The sequence below is a fragment of the Typopeltis vanoorti genome, chromosome 3 (assembly GCF_054136105.1).
Source record: "Typopeltis vanoorti isolate ZY-2024b chromosome 3, IOZ_Tvanoo_1.0, whole genome shotgun sequence".
Taxonomy (NCBI): Eukaryota; Metazoa; Arthropoda; class Arachnida; order Uropygi; family Thelyphonidae; genus Typopeltis; species Typopeltis vanoorti.
This window is the reverse complement of record NC_143551.1, coordinates 174,621,144-174,634,680: the sequence shown is the minus strand read 5'-3', so window position 1 is coordinate 174,634,680 and position 13,537 is coordinate 174,621,144. Positions and strand designations below refer to the sequence as shown.

The 13,537-nt window shown below is 33.8% G+C and overlaps 1 protein-coding gene across 1 annotated transcript in view; it reads left to right on the top strand.

Moving 5' to 3' along the window:
• The first annotated feature begins 1,644 nt into the window (after positions 1 to 1,644).
• LOC150108754 (ligand of Numb protein X 2-like) overlaps positions 1,645 to 13,537 on the top strand; it is a 50,754-nt gene continuing 38,861 nt past the window's right edge. Inside the window, exons 1-2 of the mRNA XM_090390517.1 lie at positions 1,645 to 1,777; positions 6,873 to 6,979. Of these exons, the coding sequence (XP_090246643.1) occupies positions 1,645 to 1,777; positions 6,873 to 6,979 (240 nt within the window). The remainder of the gene's footprint in view (positions 1,778 to 6,872; positions 6,980 to 13,537) is intronic.

The following is a 13,537-nucleotide window of genomic DNA, read 5'->3' as shown; positions in this document are numbered from 1 at the left end:
ACAAAACAGACAGGAAGATAAAAAATACAGTTCAACTTTTTGAAGAAAGAATTGAAAATCCTGGTCCGTACTACAGTATTTCTCTTCAAAGTCAGAAGAACATGAAGTTCAAAGGGATTGAGCTCCATAAAAATGAAATACACAGTCCTGCAATAAGTTCATCTGCTTTCTATAAAAGTCTGAAAGAAGCTGTTGGAAAGCATCTGCTTGAAGGAGATGATGCTGATTTGCCTGAATGTACTAAGATTTTAGATTCCAAGTATTGGCCAGAAAATCCTGGGAAGCATCTGTCATTTGGTGAAGCTGAAATTAAAAAGTTAACATCAAATTTCGTTTAAATAAAAGAGAAGCAGTTCGTGGTTTCCGTGAATATCTTCAAGGAAATAAAGTCCCGGACATACTACTTCTTCTAAAGCACACTTTGGACACAATTGCAATATCTTCCAGTGTATGTGAAAGGGGTATTTCTCAGATTAATCTTTAGTAACTTCATCTAGGTCATCTCTGCTTCTACGGACAACTTCTGCTCTGATGTTTATCAGGATAGTAGGACCTCCTCTCACTCAGTTCAACCCTAGCAAATATGTGGACTCATGGCTGCTCCGAGGTCGTCATTCTGCAGTCGATACCAAAAGCAAGAAGCGATCTAACGACGAGGGTATGTCGGAGGATATGTTAAAAGTGTGGAAGTTTCTGTAATAACATCTTCATGGTGAGTACCGGCACCTTTTTTCCAGAAAAAAAGCATTGGTTACATATAATCTAGAAAACATCGCAGAGTACGAAAATTCTACTAATTCTAGTAGGGATTGTTCAGGAAATTGCTCACAAAGTTCTGTGAATGTTTCCCGTTTTACAAATATATTTTGCCTTCATAAATCTAACTTGCAAATCCTCTTTTGTGAAGATCAATGTAAATAAACATCGAAATAAGAGAATAAGACGAAAAACACTTAATATTAAAATACGTACAAAATAAACACTGAGGTTAAATGACTCCTTTCTTACCATTTTATCCATTTTATAGCTTTTTAACTTTTCGTTTCGTGCAAAAATCCTTCCCAATAGTTTGCCCAAATGAACATCGCTTACACTTAATTTCTATGTTCATAGTGAGTGAATGACTCTCTCTCTCTCTCTCTCTCCAATGAACTCATCATGTAGCATACACAGTATATACATTTTCGAAGGCTTCATAATGTTACTTTTACTTTTTTTGTATCAGTTATCACTTTCATAAATAAAAACCACAAGCATAAACAATAGAAACTTGGACGAATAAAATTCGTCCACTCCTTTTAATTTCAATCGAGATATTTAATGGTTTGGTTAGGGTTATTTGGAATTATGGCCAAAGTGTCTAAGGCTATGAAGCAAATTATTATGAAGTCGGCAACCAGATAGCACTCCTTTGGCCAAAACGTTTGGAAATCAGTAGGCAGCTGGCCTTCATCTCTCATCATCGATGAGGGTGCATGACAAGAAGCGATGGTCCTAGTCATGAATAGGGTTTATTTGTATGTATTCGCGTTTTGCGTTAGATGGTTTCTTTTATAATTCTTATTGATTGATTTTGCTAATTCATGCTTTTAACTCAATCATTTAGATCCTCTAGAATAACCGTCTAATTTGAATGAATTTCCGATGGAGACTCTCCCTGATCCATCTATTGCAGAACGAAAAGATAGTTTTGAGTTGGTATTACTTTCTCCATTGTCACAAAGTCCAGGAATTGAAAGTGACCTTTCGCCTTGTCAACAATCACCAGGACAAAAAGGTAACTTGTTTTTTTTTTATACCTTAGAAGAATACATAACTGAAATAATAAGTATACTTCAGTCAAAATAATATAGACATTTTTGTAATAAAATTCTATGCTTTATGAAATCTAAATTAAAAAAAATTAATATCTGAGATTCATGATGAATATTATATTTATGTTTTCAATTGTTATATTATTTTCTTAATGCATGCATATACTCGTAAATTAGTATAAAACTATAGGTATTATCATAAACGTTACTATTTGATTAAATGATATAGGAAAAAAATAACTTTTTTTTTTACAAATTATGGGATGCTGAGTATACCTATAAGAAGAAATACACAAAATTTGTATTTCTTCTTTAATTTTACATTATATGAAATAAAGGCTAGATTTCACTTTGGAACTTTATAAGGACTGTTCAACAAAAGATGAATTAGACAAGAACTATTATGATGATAGTTCTGGCACAGATTATGTAATTAATAAAAATTTTAACTCGGAGTAGTTTGGAACTGTAGACATATGCAAACAGAAGAGCTTGTTTGCCAAGTGTATATGTTAGGTCAGGCATACTTTGTAGCAGGGTAATGTTCAGTCTTAGGTTCAAGGCTGATTAGTGATGAAAATTTATGCGCCACACTTGATTCTTTTCATTGACAAAATTTAAAGTGGTATGAATAATAATTTCTCTCCTCTTGAATGAAAATTAGTACTGTATTTAGGTTCTCTGTTAAAATTTGTGCAGTCATTTTAATTTTGGTTTAGCTAGGGGGTTATTTGGAATTAAGGGCTATGCGACTAGGGTATTATTTTTTTTAATTATTTGTATTCTTCCGAACGGTTTTTTTGTTTTTCAGAATGAAATCTCTGAGTTCTGGGAGACAAAAAAAAAAAAAAATTGCTCTATCAGTATGAGACCGGTTAGCTTACCGCTAGAAAGGGCGCCCCTTAATAAAAGTTCTTCGCTTCCTGGACCTGGCACCAGACCACGTTTTTTCCATTTAAGAGACGTCGTCATTATTGACAGAGCTGTTCAAGCTCTATATATTATTTAATGGAAAAGGTATATCTATAACGTACACACACACATTTCAAAGAGATCTAGGTTCATTTTCTGTCATAATGAATGGTAGCACCATACAAAAGAGGTTATTATGAAATGCTCCACGTGTGTAATTGTCCACGTCTCCTCACTTGATTTATGAATATGCTCATTTGAATTGTTCGCATTTTTAGCTTTTTATCTAACTAGATACCTAAAAATCCGATTTCATTTTTCTTCTCCTGCATCTTCTTTCTTCCTTTTTTAGTAAAGCATTATCAAATACCTTAGTCATGTCCTGTATTAAGCATTAAAATTCTCTCCATCTATTGCATAATTTTCTCGAAGTATTTCCAAACTTTGTAAGAAGTTATGCGCACGATCTTCAATAAAAACTTCTCATATGTATAAAAAAAAAAAAAAGCAAGTTGAAAGCAAGGAGGCTTGCCACAATTTAGAAATGGCTATTCAACTCACATTATTATCTATAATTACTGGTATTACTATGGCTACTAATCATATTGTTCGAATTTCAGAGGATTTATATTCTGAACAAGAAAACATTAAGTCAGCCACGAAGTCGGCAGCCAAACGCTTGACTCACTTTTTATTTAAAAACCAGATGTCGCTTTTTTAGATGAAGTAGGTAAAGTAATCATTGAAATCGGTTGAACAATGCGACCCGTAGTGGTGTTTTAGATTTTGTTTTATTCTCCCAATTTTACAGCTCCCTCCGCACTTCATTTTGGTCCGGAATATCGCAAGTAGCAACTATAACGCAGTTTTAGTCGAAAGCCTAAAACTGCGTTATAGTTGCTACGTTGAATGATTGACCCATAGAGGTGTTTGCAAAGAGAGAGAGAGAGAGAGAAATACTCCCTTAATTCTCCCTTTGATTTTAGTCATAGTATGCTGAATTTTGCAGAGAACTTACGCAAAGTCATAAACATTCCAAATTTTGAAGAAATCAGTTAATGACTCAAGGTGTCGACGAAGGATGCATTCCCTACCTCATGCATTTTTGCTATTGAGCTAAATTCTCACAGGATTTGTAAACATCGTAAGACATAGATATATTCTACAAATTTGATAGAAATCGGTTGAACAATTGCCATTTGCAGAGGTTCCAGTGGAGGAAACCACCTTCCCGTTTGCCTTTCAGTGAAGTCAGATTATTCGAATTTCTCACTACGAATCATCATTCAGCAATTAAAAACAATTATATTCTATAATTGGCTGAAATTTGTTGAACTATGCGGCTTAAAGTGTTTCTGGAAGAGAAAGAGGAAGGCGAGATGCATGAGAAGAAGAAGAAATTATGCATTTTTTTAAGTTTTCGCTGCTTTCAGAATGCCGCACCTCTTTCACTGATGAATGTTCGGTTCAGCATGTAGCAGCCAGTTCCAGCCTTGCCAAAATCTCGATAATATTCGAGATGCAAGAAGTCGATTTTGGCTAATGATGCCTACCGTGCATAAGCACTGCAACACTGCAACACCCCCAAGGAAAAAATGAAAAATTTAAATTTTGTCTTTAAATAAATAATAGCAATGCTTACAACATTATATAAATGCAATACAACATTTTAAAGGTTGCAGCTTATGTTTCGACATTGATTGAATAGTTAATAATTGGAATTGTTCGATTAACGCTTTAGATTACGAAACAAATGCACTGCGATCTAACGCAGTGTCGATATTATCACGTTCGAACAATCGCAGTCAGACTTGCCGATATTCGTTTGCGCATGTGATTGCACGTTAGAAGTCAATCCGACACTGCTCGTTTGGGAAGTGTATCGTATGCTTGCGCGCGTTATTTCTGTGAGATGCGAAACTCTTATTATTGGTGCGTATTCGTGGTGAACTATTTTTTGCAAATCTTATTTTATTTTGTTAAAATAACATATAATTATTTATTTATTGTAGATACAAGGCTGAATTATGACGAGTATCAATGTTGAAAATATGAAAAGAGTTATATTTTTCAAGTATCGTTACACAAAACAAATACACTGCGATCTAACGCAGTGTCAGAATTATCGCGTTTGGCCAAATTCAGCATCTCGCCGACAGTGCCACGCCGTGGATAGGAGGCGCATTTTGCAAAACTTTTTCAACGCCCCCATAAAATAAGTTTCCATCAAAGATGTTTGCGAAAAATTTTACTTTGTTAAAAGTACAAAACAGTTTATACGCATATATAAAAATAAATTTTATTTTACAATAGTGGAACATTGTAATCACTAAAATTCATTAATAAGGAATTTTTAATAATAAAAATTTTCCAAAATGTTTATTTCGTTGATATATAAATACAACAGAATATATATATATATATATATAAACAAAAATTACTTTTATTTTAATATAAAAAGAAATATTATTGCATAACAAAGATAATTTGGAGATATGCTTTTAACTATATAACAATTAGGATAAATGTGGATTTATTTTACATATTTATCCGTCTTGCTTTAGCACAAAATTTTTAATTTAATAATATCTTTAATGTCTAATGAATCCATAATATTATTTTCAATTGATATAATTGATAAATCCGTTAGACGCTCTCCAGACATTGTTGACCGGAAATAATTTTTTATTAGTTTCAGTTTTGAAAATCTTCTTTCCCCTGATGCTACGGATATCGATAATGTTAAATAAATACGCATCACAATTGCAGTATTCGGAAACGTGTCGGTTAATTTATTTTCGTATATATAATTTAAAACATCCTGAGGAGCCGACTCTTTTTTAATAAAACATTGCAAAGTTTTTAATTCCTCAAATAAAGTCATACCATCAATATCGCGATTGTCGGAATCTTGATTGTCGCTCAGTTTTAAGTGCAAAATTTTTCATTAAATCTTCATTGCTCCAATCTTTTAATTTGCTAATCTCTCTTATAACTTTAAAGTCCTCGCTATGTTGTTTTAAGCGTATGAATCTTTTCGTGACTTAAGTTATTGTCTTGTCTAAAATCGCGAGGAAAAAATTTATTTAAAAATTTTGTTTAGGATCATGCGTTGTTTCATCTGATGCTTCGTAACCAAACATTTTTGTTTTTGTTAAATAAAATCTGTGGTAATATTAATAACGTTTCACTTCAAACAAATTATAATAAAACTGGTGATGTATCGAGTTAAAAATATTGTTAGATTATTAAGAATTCATACTAATTTGACTGATTTTAAATTTCATTTTTATTGCATAAACTATAATTTGTAATTGTGTAATTTATATAGTACTATATAATTCAATAAGAAAATGCATATATATATTTTATTATTTTCCTTGGTGAAATGGCGCCCCTCATCTTCAAGCGCCCTTGTGTGGGGTACAATCTGCACAACCGCACGGCGCGGCCCTATTCGCCGATATTCGTTTGCGCTTGTGATTGCACGTTACAAGTAATTCCCGACAATGCTCCTTTGGGCAGTGTATTGCTTGCCGTTATTTTTGTGAGATACGAAACTTTTATTATTGGTGTTTGTTCGTGGTGAGGGTAAAATATTTTTAATAAAGCAATTTTTTAATATGTAAATTTTTTTATTAATAAATTGGTTACTGATTAGGAAAAAATAATTAAATTATTATTATTTTATTATTTTTTTTATTATTATTATTTATTTTTTTTTTTGCATATGTAGCACCCCCACTTAAAATTTTCACCGGCCGCCACTGGTGCATGTATTCAATTCCGTGGAGGTTGAAGTTGTTCCGGTGACTTTCCATTGTTTGCAATGGTTCCCTGTCGAAAATAACAGGGTACTTGAATAATCGGGAGTCTCCCCCGGTATATCTCACCATGTTGTACTGTAATGATATATTTGTAATTGGTCAACAAGCATACAGCATACAAAATGTAATTGGTCAGCAAGTCCTTAATGGTTCAGCCTGTTCTAGTTCGTTCAATATCTCCCGAGCAGTTAAAGACGACTCCAAATATATAGTTTGCTCTCTTTTAAAAATCAGGTTATTCATTATTAATGGATGCTAAATGGAACTGGAATATGTAAAGGTATATATATCGCTTGAAGAATTCTATTTGTATTTATAGCTGTCTTGAGCAACATCCAAGACTTCGTAGAAACCACAATTGTATTAAGAAAAGACAAGAATCACGAATTAGGGATTAGCGTTGCAGGAGGGAATGATACCTACTTAGTAAGTATTTTTGAATTTTGATAAATAAGATACGAACATGGATTTTTAAGCACATTACACTGTCCTTTCACGATGTACGTGAAAAACTCGCTTTTCTAATTCAGGTTTAACGTTTCACTGTAGTAGAAGAATTTCAGATTTTATTTTAGTGATATTACAGTAAAGTTATTTTAGATAACGAATGAAGAAGAAAGATGATGAAATGAACCTCAAAAAATTGCGACATCATAATCTTCAGTATAAATTCTCTTGAATTTGCTGAAAGTATAACAATGTAGATTTTGAGTATTCAAGGGTTTAAGGGGAGAATTCTCTTAAAGCTACGCATTTATAACTGATTCCAAGGATGTGTTTTAATTTTTAATTTAAGTTAACTGAGTTTAGTAATAGAGTTCAGAATCATGTACAGTATTTGGCATTAATGAATATTATTTGTTTATTTTTTTCTGGAGATCAATTTAATATTTTTCACTAATGACCGCTATCAAAATGGCATTATTATTATTATTATTATTATTATTATTATTATTATTATTATTATTATTATATTTTAAGTTGCAAAGTAGATCTTTTCTTGTGAATTAAAATTTTAAGTTGCAAAGTAGATCTTTTCTTGTGAATTAAAATTTAAAGTACATCAGTGAACTCCGTTCTTCAAGACGAACATATAGATGTAAAAACTGTAAGTATCTGTTAAGTAATAAGTAAAATATAAGTATTCAAAGTTCGAAGTATACGTTGGTCAACTACGCGAGAAGAGAACAAAGGAGGACGCCATATTAGAAAATACAGCAAGATCGTCAAACAAGAAGTATGAAGTGCTACAAATGCCAAGAAGACCTAACGGGGGAAGAAAACCACGTAACATGTAGGAACTGCCAAAGAAACATGCATTTTTTATGTTCAGGATTGTCCGAGACTACCTGGCAGCGAAAATCAAACAAGAATCGTGACGAGTGGAAGTGTCCCCACTGCAGAGATAACAAAGGAACGTCGCCTTCGACCGCAGGCGGAAAACAGTCAACGCAGAAAACAACCGCAGGCAGTAAACAGCTATCAACAACACAGGGAATTAAAAACAAAGAAAACAACAACGGAAACCCAGGTGAGCCATCTTTAAATACATTACTTGAAAATAGATTACAAAACCTAAAAGACTGTTTAATCGATTTTGTTGGAGAACTATTTAAAAAACATACCGCACAAATTACAGAAAACTTTAACCAATACGAGGCATTTATTAAATTTAATAATAACTCGATAGAAGATATGTTACAGACCGTTAGAGAAATTAAAAACTGCATCAAAGAGCTAACTGAAAGACAGCATAATTTAATTAAAGAGACAACAGACCTACAGCAAGAACTAAACTCTCTAAAGCAACAGTACGAGCTCTCAAACCAACAGCAGCACAAAAATGACCTCCTCATAAATGGTCTCCCAGAAATTGCTACGGAACCTCTAAGAGACACTGTAATACAACTAAGCCAAAAAATCGGCTCCCCCATTGAACCAAGAGACATCCAGTCAGTGCATCGGTTACCACAAAAAAGGAAAAGAGAAAATAATACCCGTCCTTCTCCCGTCGTAGTGCGACTCACCAACAGCCTAACAAAAACTACACTTATAAAAGCTAGCAGGATTAAAAATCCAGTAGTAAAGGATCTGAAAGGAGACCACGACAACACCCCAATATACTTGTCTGAATACCTTACTCCACACTATCAGAAAATATTCTACCAAGCAAGGAAAGTAAAAACAGAAAACAATTACCAGTTTATATGGATAAGAGACAGCAAAATATTCCTTAGAAAGACACAAGATTCAAAACCAATCGAAATAAAATCCGTAGATGACCTCAACAGGCTGTCACATTGAAAGGAATATTGACAACTCGTAAAGAAGGACCAGCACCCCAACCAACATGAATGCACACCATCAAGCAGACGTAATCACCCCGGAACATGATAATTGCCACATTCTGAAATCAATATCAGAATGGAAACAACTGACAATCCCCAAAAAAGGACTATCTATTCTCCACATCAACATCAGAAGCATTCAAAAATACTGGCTGACCCTGCAAGCTTATCTGAAGGAAGATATAGACGAAATAGACATTTTAATACTGACTGAAGTATCTACGACAAACGAAGAGGCATCCTCCTACCAAATGCCACACTTCCAACAACACAAACACTGCAGACAAACAAAACGAGGCGGTGGTATAATAATATTTACCAAACATAAACTAGAAGTAACAGAAATAAACTATAAATTAGAATACGCAGAAAACATATGCATCGAAATTAAAAACATCAAACAAGAAAACTCCCTGATATTAAACGCAATATACAGACCACCCAACTTAAGCACCACAAAATTCCTAGAAGAACTAAACAGATGGCTTTCAGCCACGAAAGTAGGCACCTCAAAATACTTGATAATAATAGGAGACATGAATATAAACATTAGGAACATAAATAACAACACAGAACAATACCTAGACCTATTATCGGCATATAACATAACCCCATCCATACAGTCGTATACACGAGAAGAGATAGTCGGAAACACAACAACCTCAACCTGCATTGATCATATAAATATAAGGGCCCCCTCCAAACAGCCACACAGCAGCCGTCATAACATGCAAACTAGCAGACCATTATTTCACAGCATTGCAGTTACACACTGAACCAGAACCCATAAAAATCACTGAGACTACAAAAACAGTATCATAGCATTGTAAACGAAGCAATAGTGAACGATGAAATCAGAAAAACAGACTGGATGCAGATAGCATCTTTAGACTCTGCTGAAGCTGTATATAATATTCTTAAACTTACATTTAACAACATATACAACAAAGCATTAACAAAAATAAAAATACGTCCCCAAACGAAACAAAATCCATGGATAACAGACAACATACTAACAGACATACAAAGAAAAGATGCCCCATGGAAACAACTTAAGAAGTTACCGAACAATATCGCTTTAAAAGCTGAATACAAAAGAAAGCGGAATCTCCTAACAACCCAGATTCGAAAGGCAAAAAGAAACTATTACAGCAACAAATTAACAACAGCACAGAATGACATAAAGGAAACCTGGCACTTGATTAATGAAATGCTGGACAATATACACAGAACCACTGCAACAGAAACAATAAAACACAGCTTTGCCTGCGACCCCAAATCCCTCAAACAGTTGGCAAACAACTTTAATCAGCACTTCGTGAACTCTGTCCAAAAGCTACAAGAAACAACCTTTCCTCACACATACGAGCATTCTCCACTAGGTCCACGAGCAACCCAGTCGATGTGGTTCCCCACAGTAACAAAAGAAGAACTATCACTGGCAATTCAACAAATTAATCCTAACAAAGGACCGGGGATAGACGGAATCAGACCAAAAGACATCAAGAAACACTCAACCGACCTACTTCCAGTTATACAAAAACTGTTAAATAAAATCTTCGAAACGGGACACATACCTGAAACACTGAAGACTGCATTAATCACACCCATACACAAACAGGGAAAAAGAAACATAATAAGTAATTACAGACCTATCGCCACGCTGCCTGTAATCAACCAAATCATGGAGCGCATTGTACATCAGAAACTCTCCACATACGTTGAAAAATTTCAAATCATACCCAAAACACAATATGGCTTTCAAAAAAATAAAGGAACAGCAACACTCCTGGAAGATTTCACAGATCTAATAAACGCTGCATTGGATAAAAACAGAATAACATTAGTGGTATTCATTGACCTAACAAAAGCATTTGACACACTAACACATAAAACCTTGTTAACGAAACTTACCCATATCGGAATTGGAGGTCGTCTACTCCAGTGGTTTAAAGCATACACGAAAAACAGAAAGCACATCACACGTATAGGATCAGCACACAGCAAAGAGGTACATGTAACCTGTGGAGTACCGCAAGGAGCTGTCCTATCTCCCATTCTATTTAACATATACACACACGACATAAGCCAACTCCACCTAAAAAGTAAAATCTTCCAGTATGCAGACGACACTGCCATAGTATCCATTCACAACACTGCAAAAATCGCTTACAAAAATATGCAACACGACATCAATCAAATCACTAACTGGTTAACCCAAAACGGCATATATATAAACCCGGGAAAAACAAAGCTAATGATATTCAAAAATCCCCAAACCCTGCACATAGAAACTAAATATCTCACTATCAAACATTCATCCTCCTATACACAAAGTGCAGAACCTAAAATCACAACCATCACACAGGTGAAAACAACACGCTACCTTGGACTTCACTTCGATGCAGATCAAAGTTGGAATAGCCATACAAACTACCTACATACCAAGCTTAGGATAATAGCAAGCAAACTATACAGATTAAAAGACATTGCCCCAATCCACATAAAAATACTAATCTATAAAGCATTATGTGAAAACATTTTAAGATATGCAATCACATCATACGCATTCTGTGCAGACTACAGACTTAACAGGCTACAATGGTTGCAAGATAAAATGATAAAACTGATATTCTGGGAACAACCCACTCTTATGCAGGAAGCATGGACAAAACACAAAATATTTAAGGTGAAACACTTACGCCACTACACAGTCATGTTAAAACACTACTACGGCCCAACATATAGAGTAACCAGAACAACATATCAAATAACAAGCCCACAGTCAACAAACTACATAACATATAAGTACAACAATCAGCACGGCAAAGCCACCCGAAACTTCAACGTACCTGACATGATAAACAAACTGCCGTTCGACAACAGAAACCTAGGAACATACAGAGAGCTGAAACAGGCACTATATAAATATTATAGCGAGAATGAAAATTAGAGCAATTCCTGTTTCTCTCTCCCCCACCACACATACACACACACACACAAACCTACGACAACCCCCCCCTCTCAAAAAACTACCACTACAAGAACACAAAGAAACAAACACACCATGTCTAAATCCAACCCTATTTGCACAAAAAAATAAAAAAAGTTAAACTGTAATAGCAGAGGAAGTCTTTCAAGCACGTGCCAACGAACAGTAAAATCAACACCTGGCTTGTGACCACTATAGGAACACAACCATGAAACCACCACCTATGTCATCTATTATCTTCCTCAGATAAGCTCTGCTAAGCTTCGAGGAAGAAAATTACTAACTTGCAAGTATCTGTTATACACACTTGTAATGCGTTATAAATATTATATACATATAATTACTACAGCAACTATGTATGCAATTCATCTGAGACATAAAAAAAAAAAAAAATTCTGTATAATCCTCATTGTAAATACTGTAAATATTATTATTGTATGTAACTTATACTGAGACATAATAAAATGTAAAAGAAAAAAAAATTATTATTATTATTATTATTGAATTGTGTGTGTATGCTGCATTACTGCATTGTATCGTGAATTGTGTGCACATTGGTGCCAATCCATATTTAGCTAGTTTAAAAAAATGTATATTCATATTTATAAAATGTACTCTGCATTTTGTATATCGAATTTTCGTACTGTACAGAAAAGATAATATGTTTTTGATTGTGTGTGTGCAGATACTTTGTGTGATAGTAAACCTTATCATTTTCATTGTAAAAACAAATAAGTCGTTTATAAAAAAAAAATTAAAAAAAATTATTATTATTATTATTATTATTATTTTATTTTATTTTATTTTTTCCAGATGCACTTAAGCGTTCTGGAAAACATTCAATCAAAAATTGAGGCTTTCCGCTCCTTTTCTTATTCAGTGTACTTTGTGAAGTGGTTTCTTTAAATAACATTACTATTACTAGTTGTGGTGGTGTTGGAGGCGGGCGGTAGATGGCGTTGATTCGTAGTAGAGGTAAGGTGTAGAGACAGTTGAAGATGTCCTCCCCCGATGAGTCTTCGGACTCCTTGGAGGTATCAGGAATAATAATAATAATAATAATAATAATAATAATAATAATAATAATAATAATAATAACACTTATTCGGGTGGAAAAGATTCAGCCTTATTTATATAATGGAATGAGTTATAACCACCCAATCGCCACTCAGCGCACACTCTAAGACACCAATAGGAAAAACAAACATATTACGCTTACGTTAAAATATATATTAATCTTGTACTAATATTATTACGTTGTTAAATATTCATTTCTTCCTGAAATCCACAAAACCTCTCATCCTGCGTTGATTTTTTCTGCAGATTACTAACGAAGAGTTAAGGTAGCGAAGCGTCAGTTGTGATCTGTGACGCGTGTGATAACTACTGTTGAGAGATTTTATTTCTTCAAAGAGTTTGTTCCGGTAGATGTCACTACTATTTTAGATAAGAATCATTGGACTTTGACAAAAAAGAAGATAATTAGTTTAGTTTAGATAACTGTAATAGGATTTGTATTTAATTGTTTTTATTTATATTTGGTTATTTTTATTACAAGCAGAGAACAGTTAAATTGTTAATAGTTTTATTTCTTTCCGTTTTCCTTATTTATAGTTTTATGGATAAATAAGGTAATTTATCCAT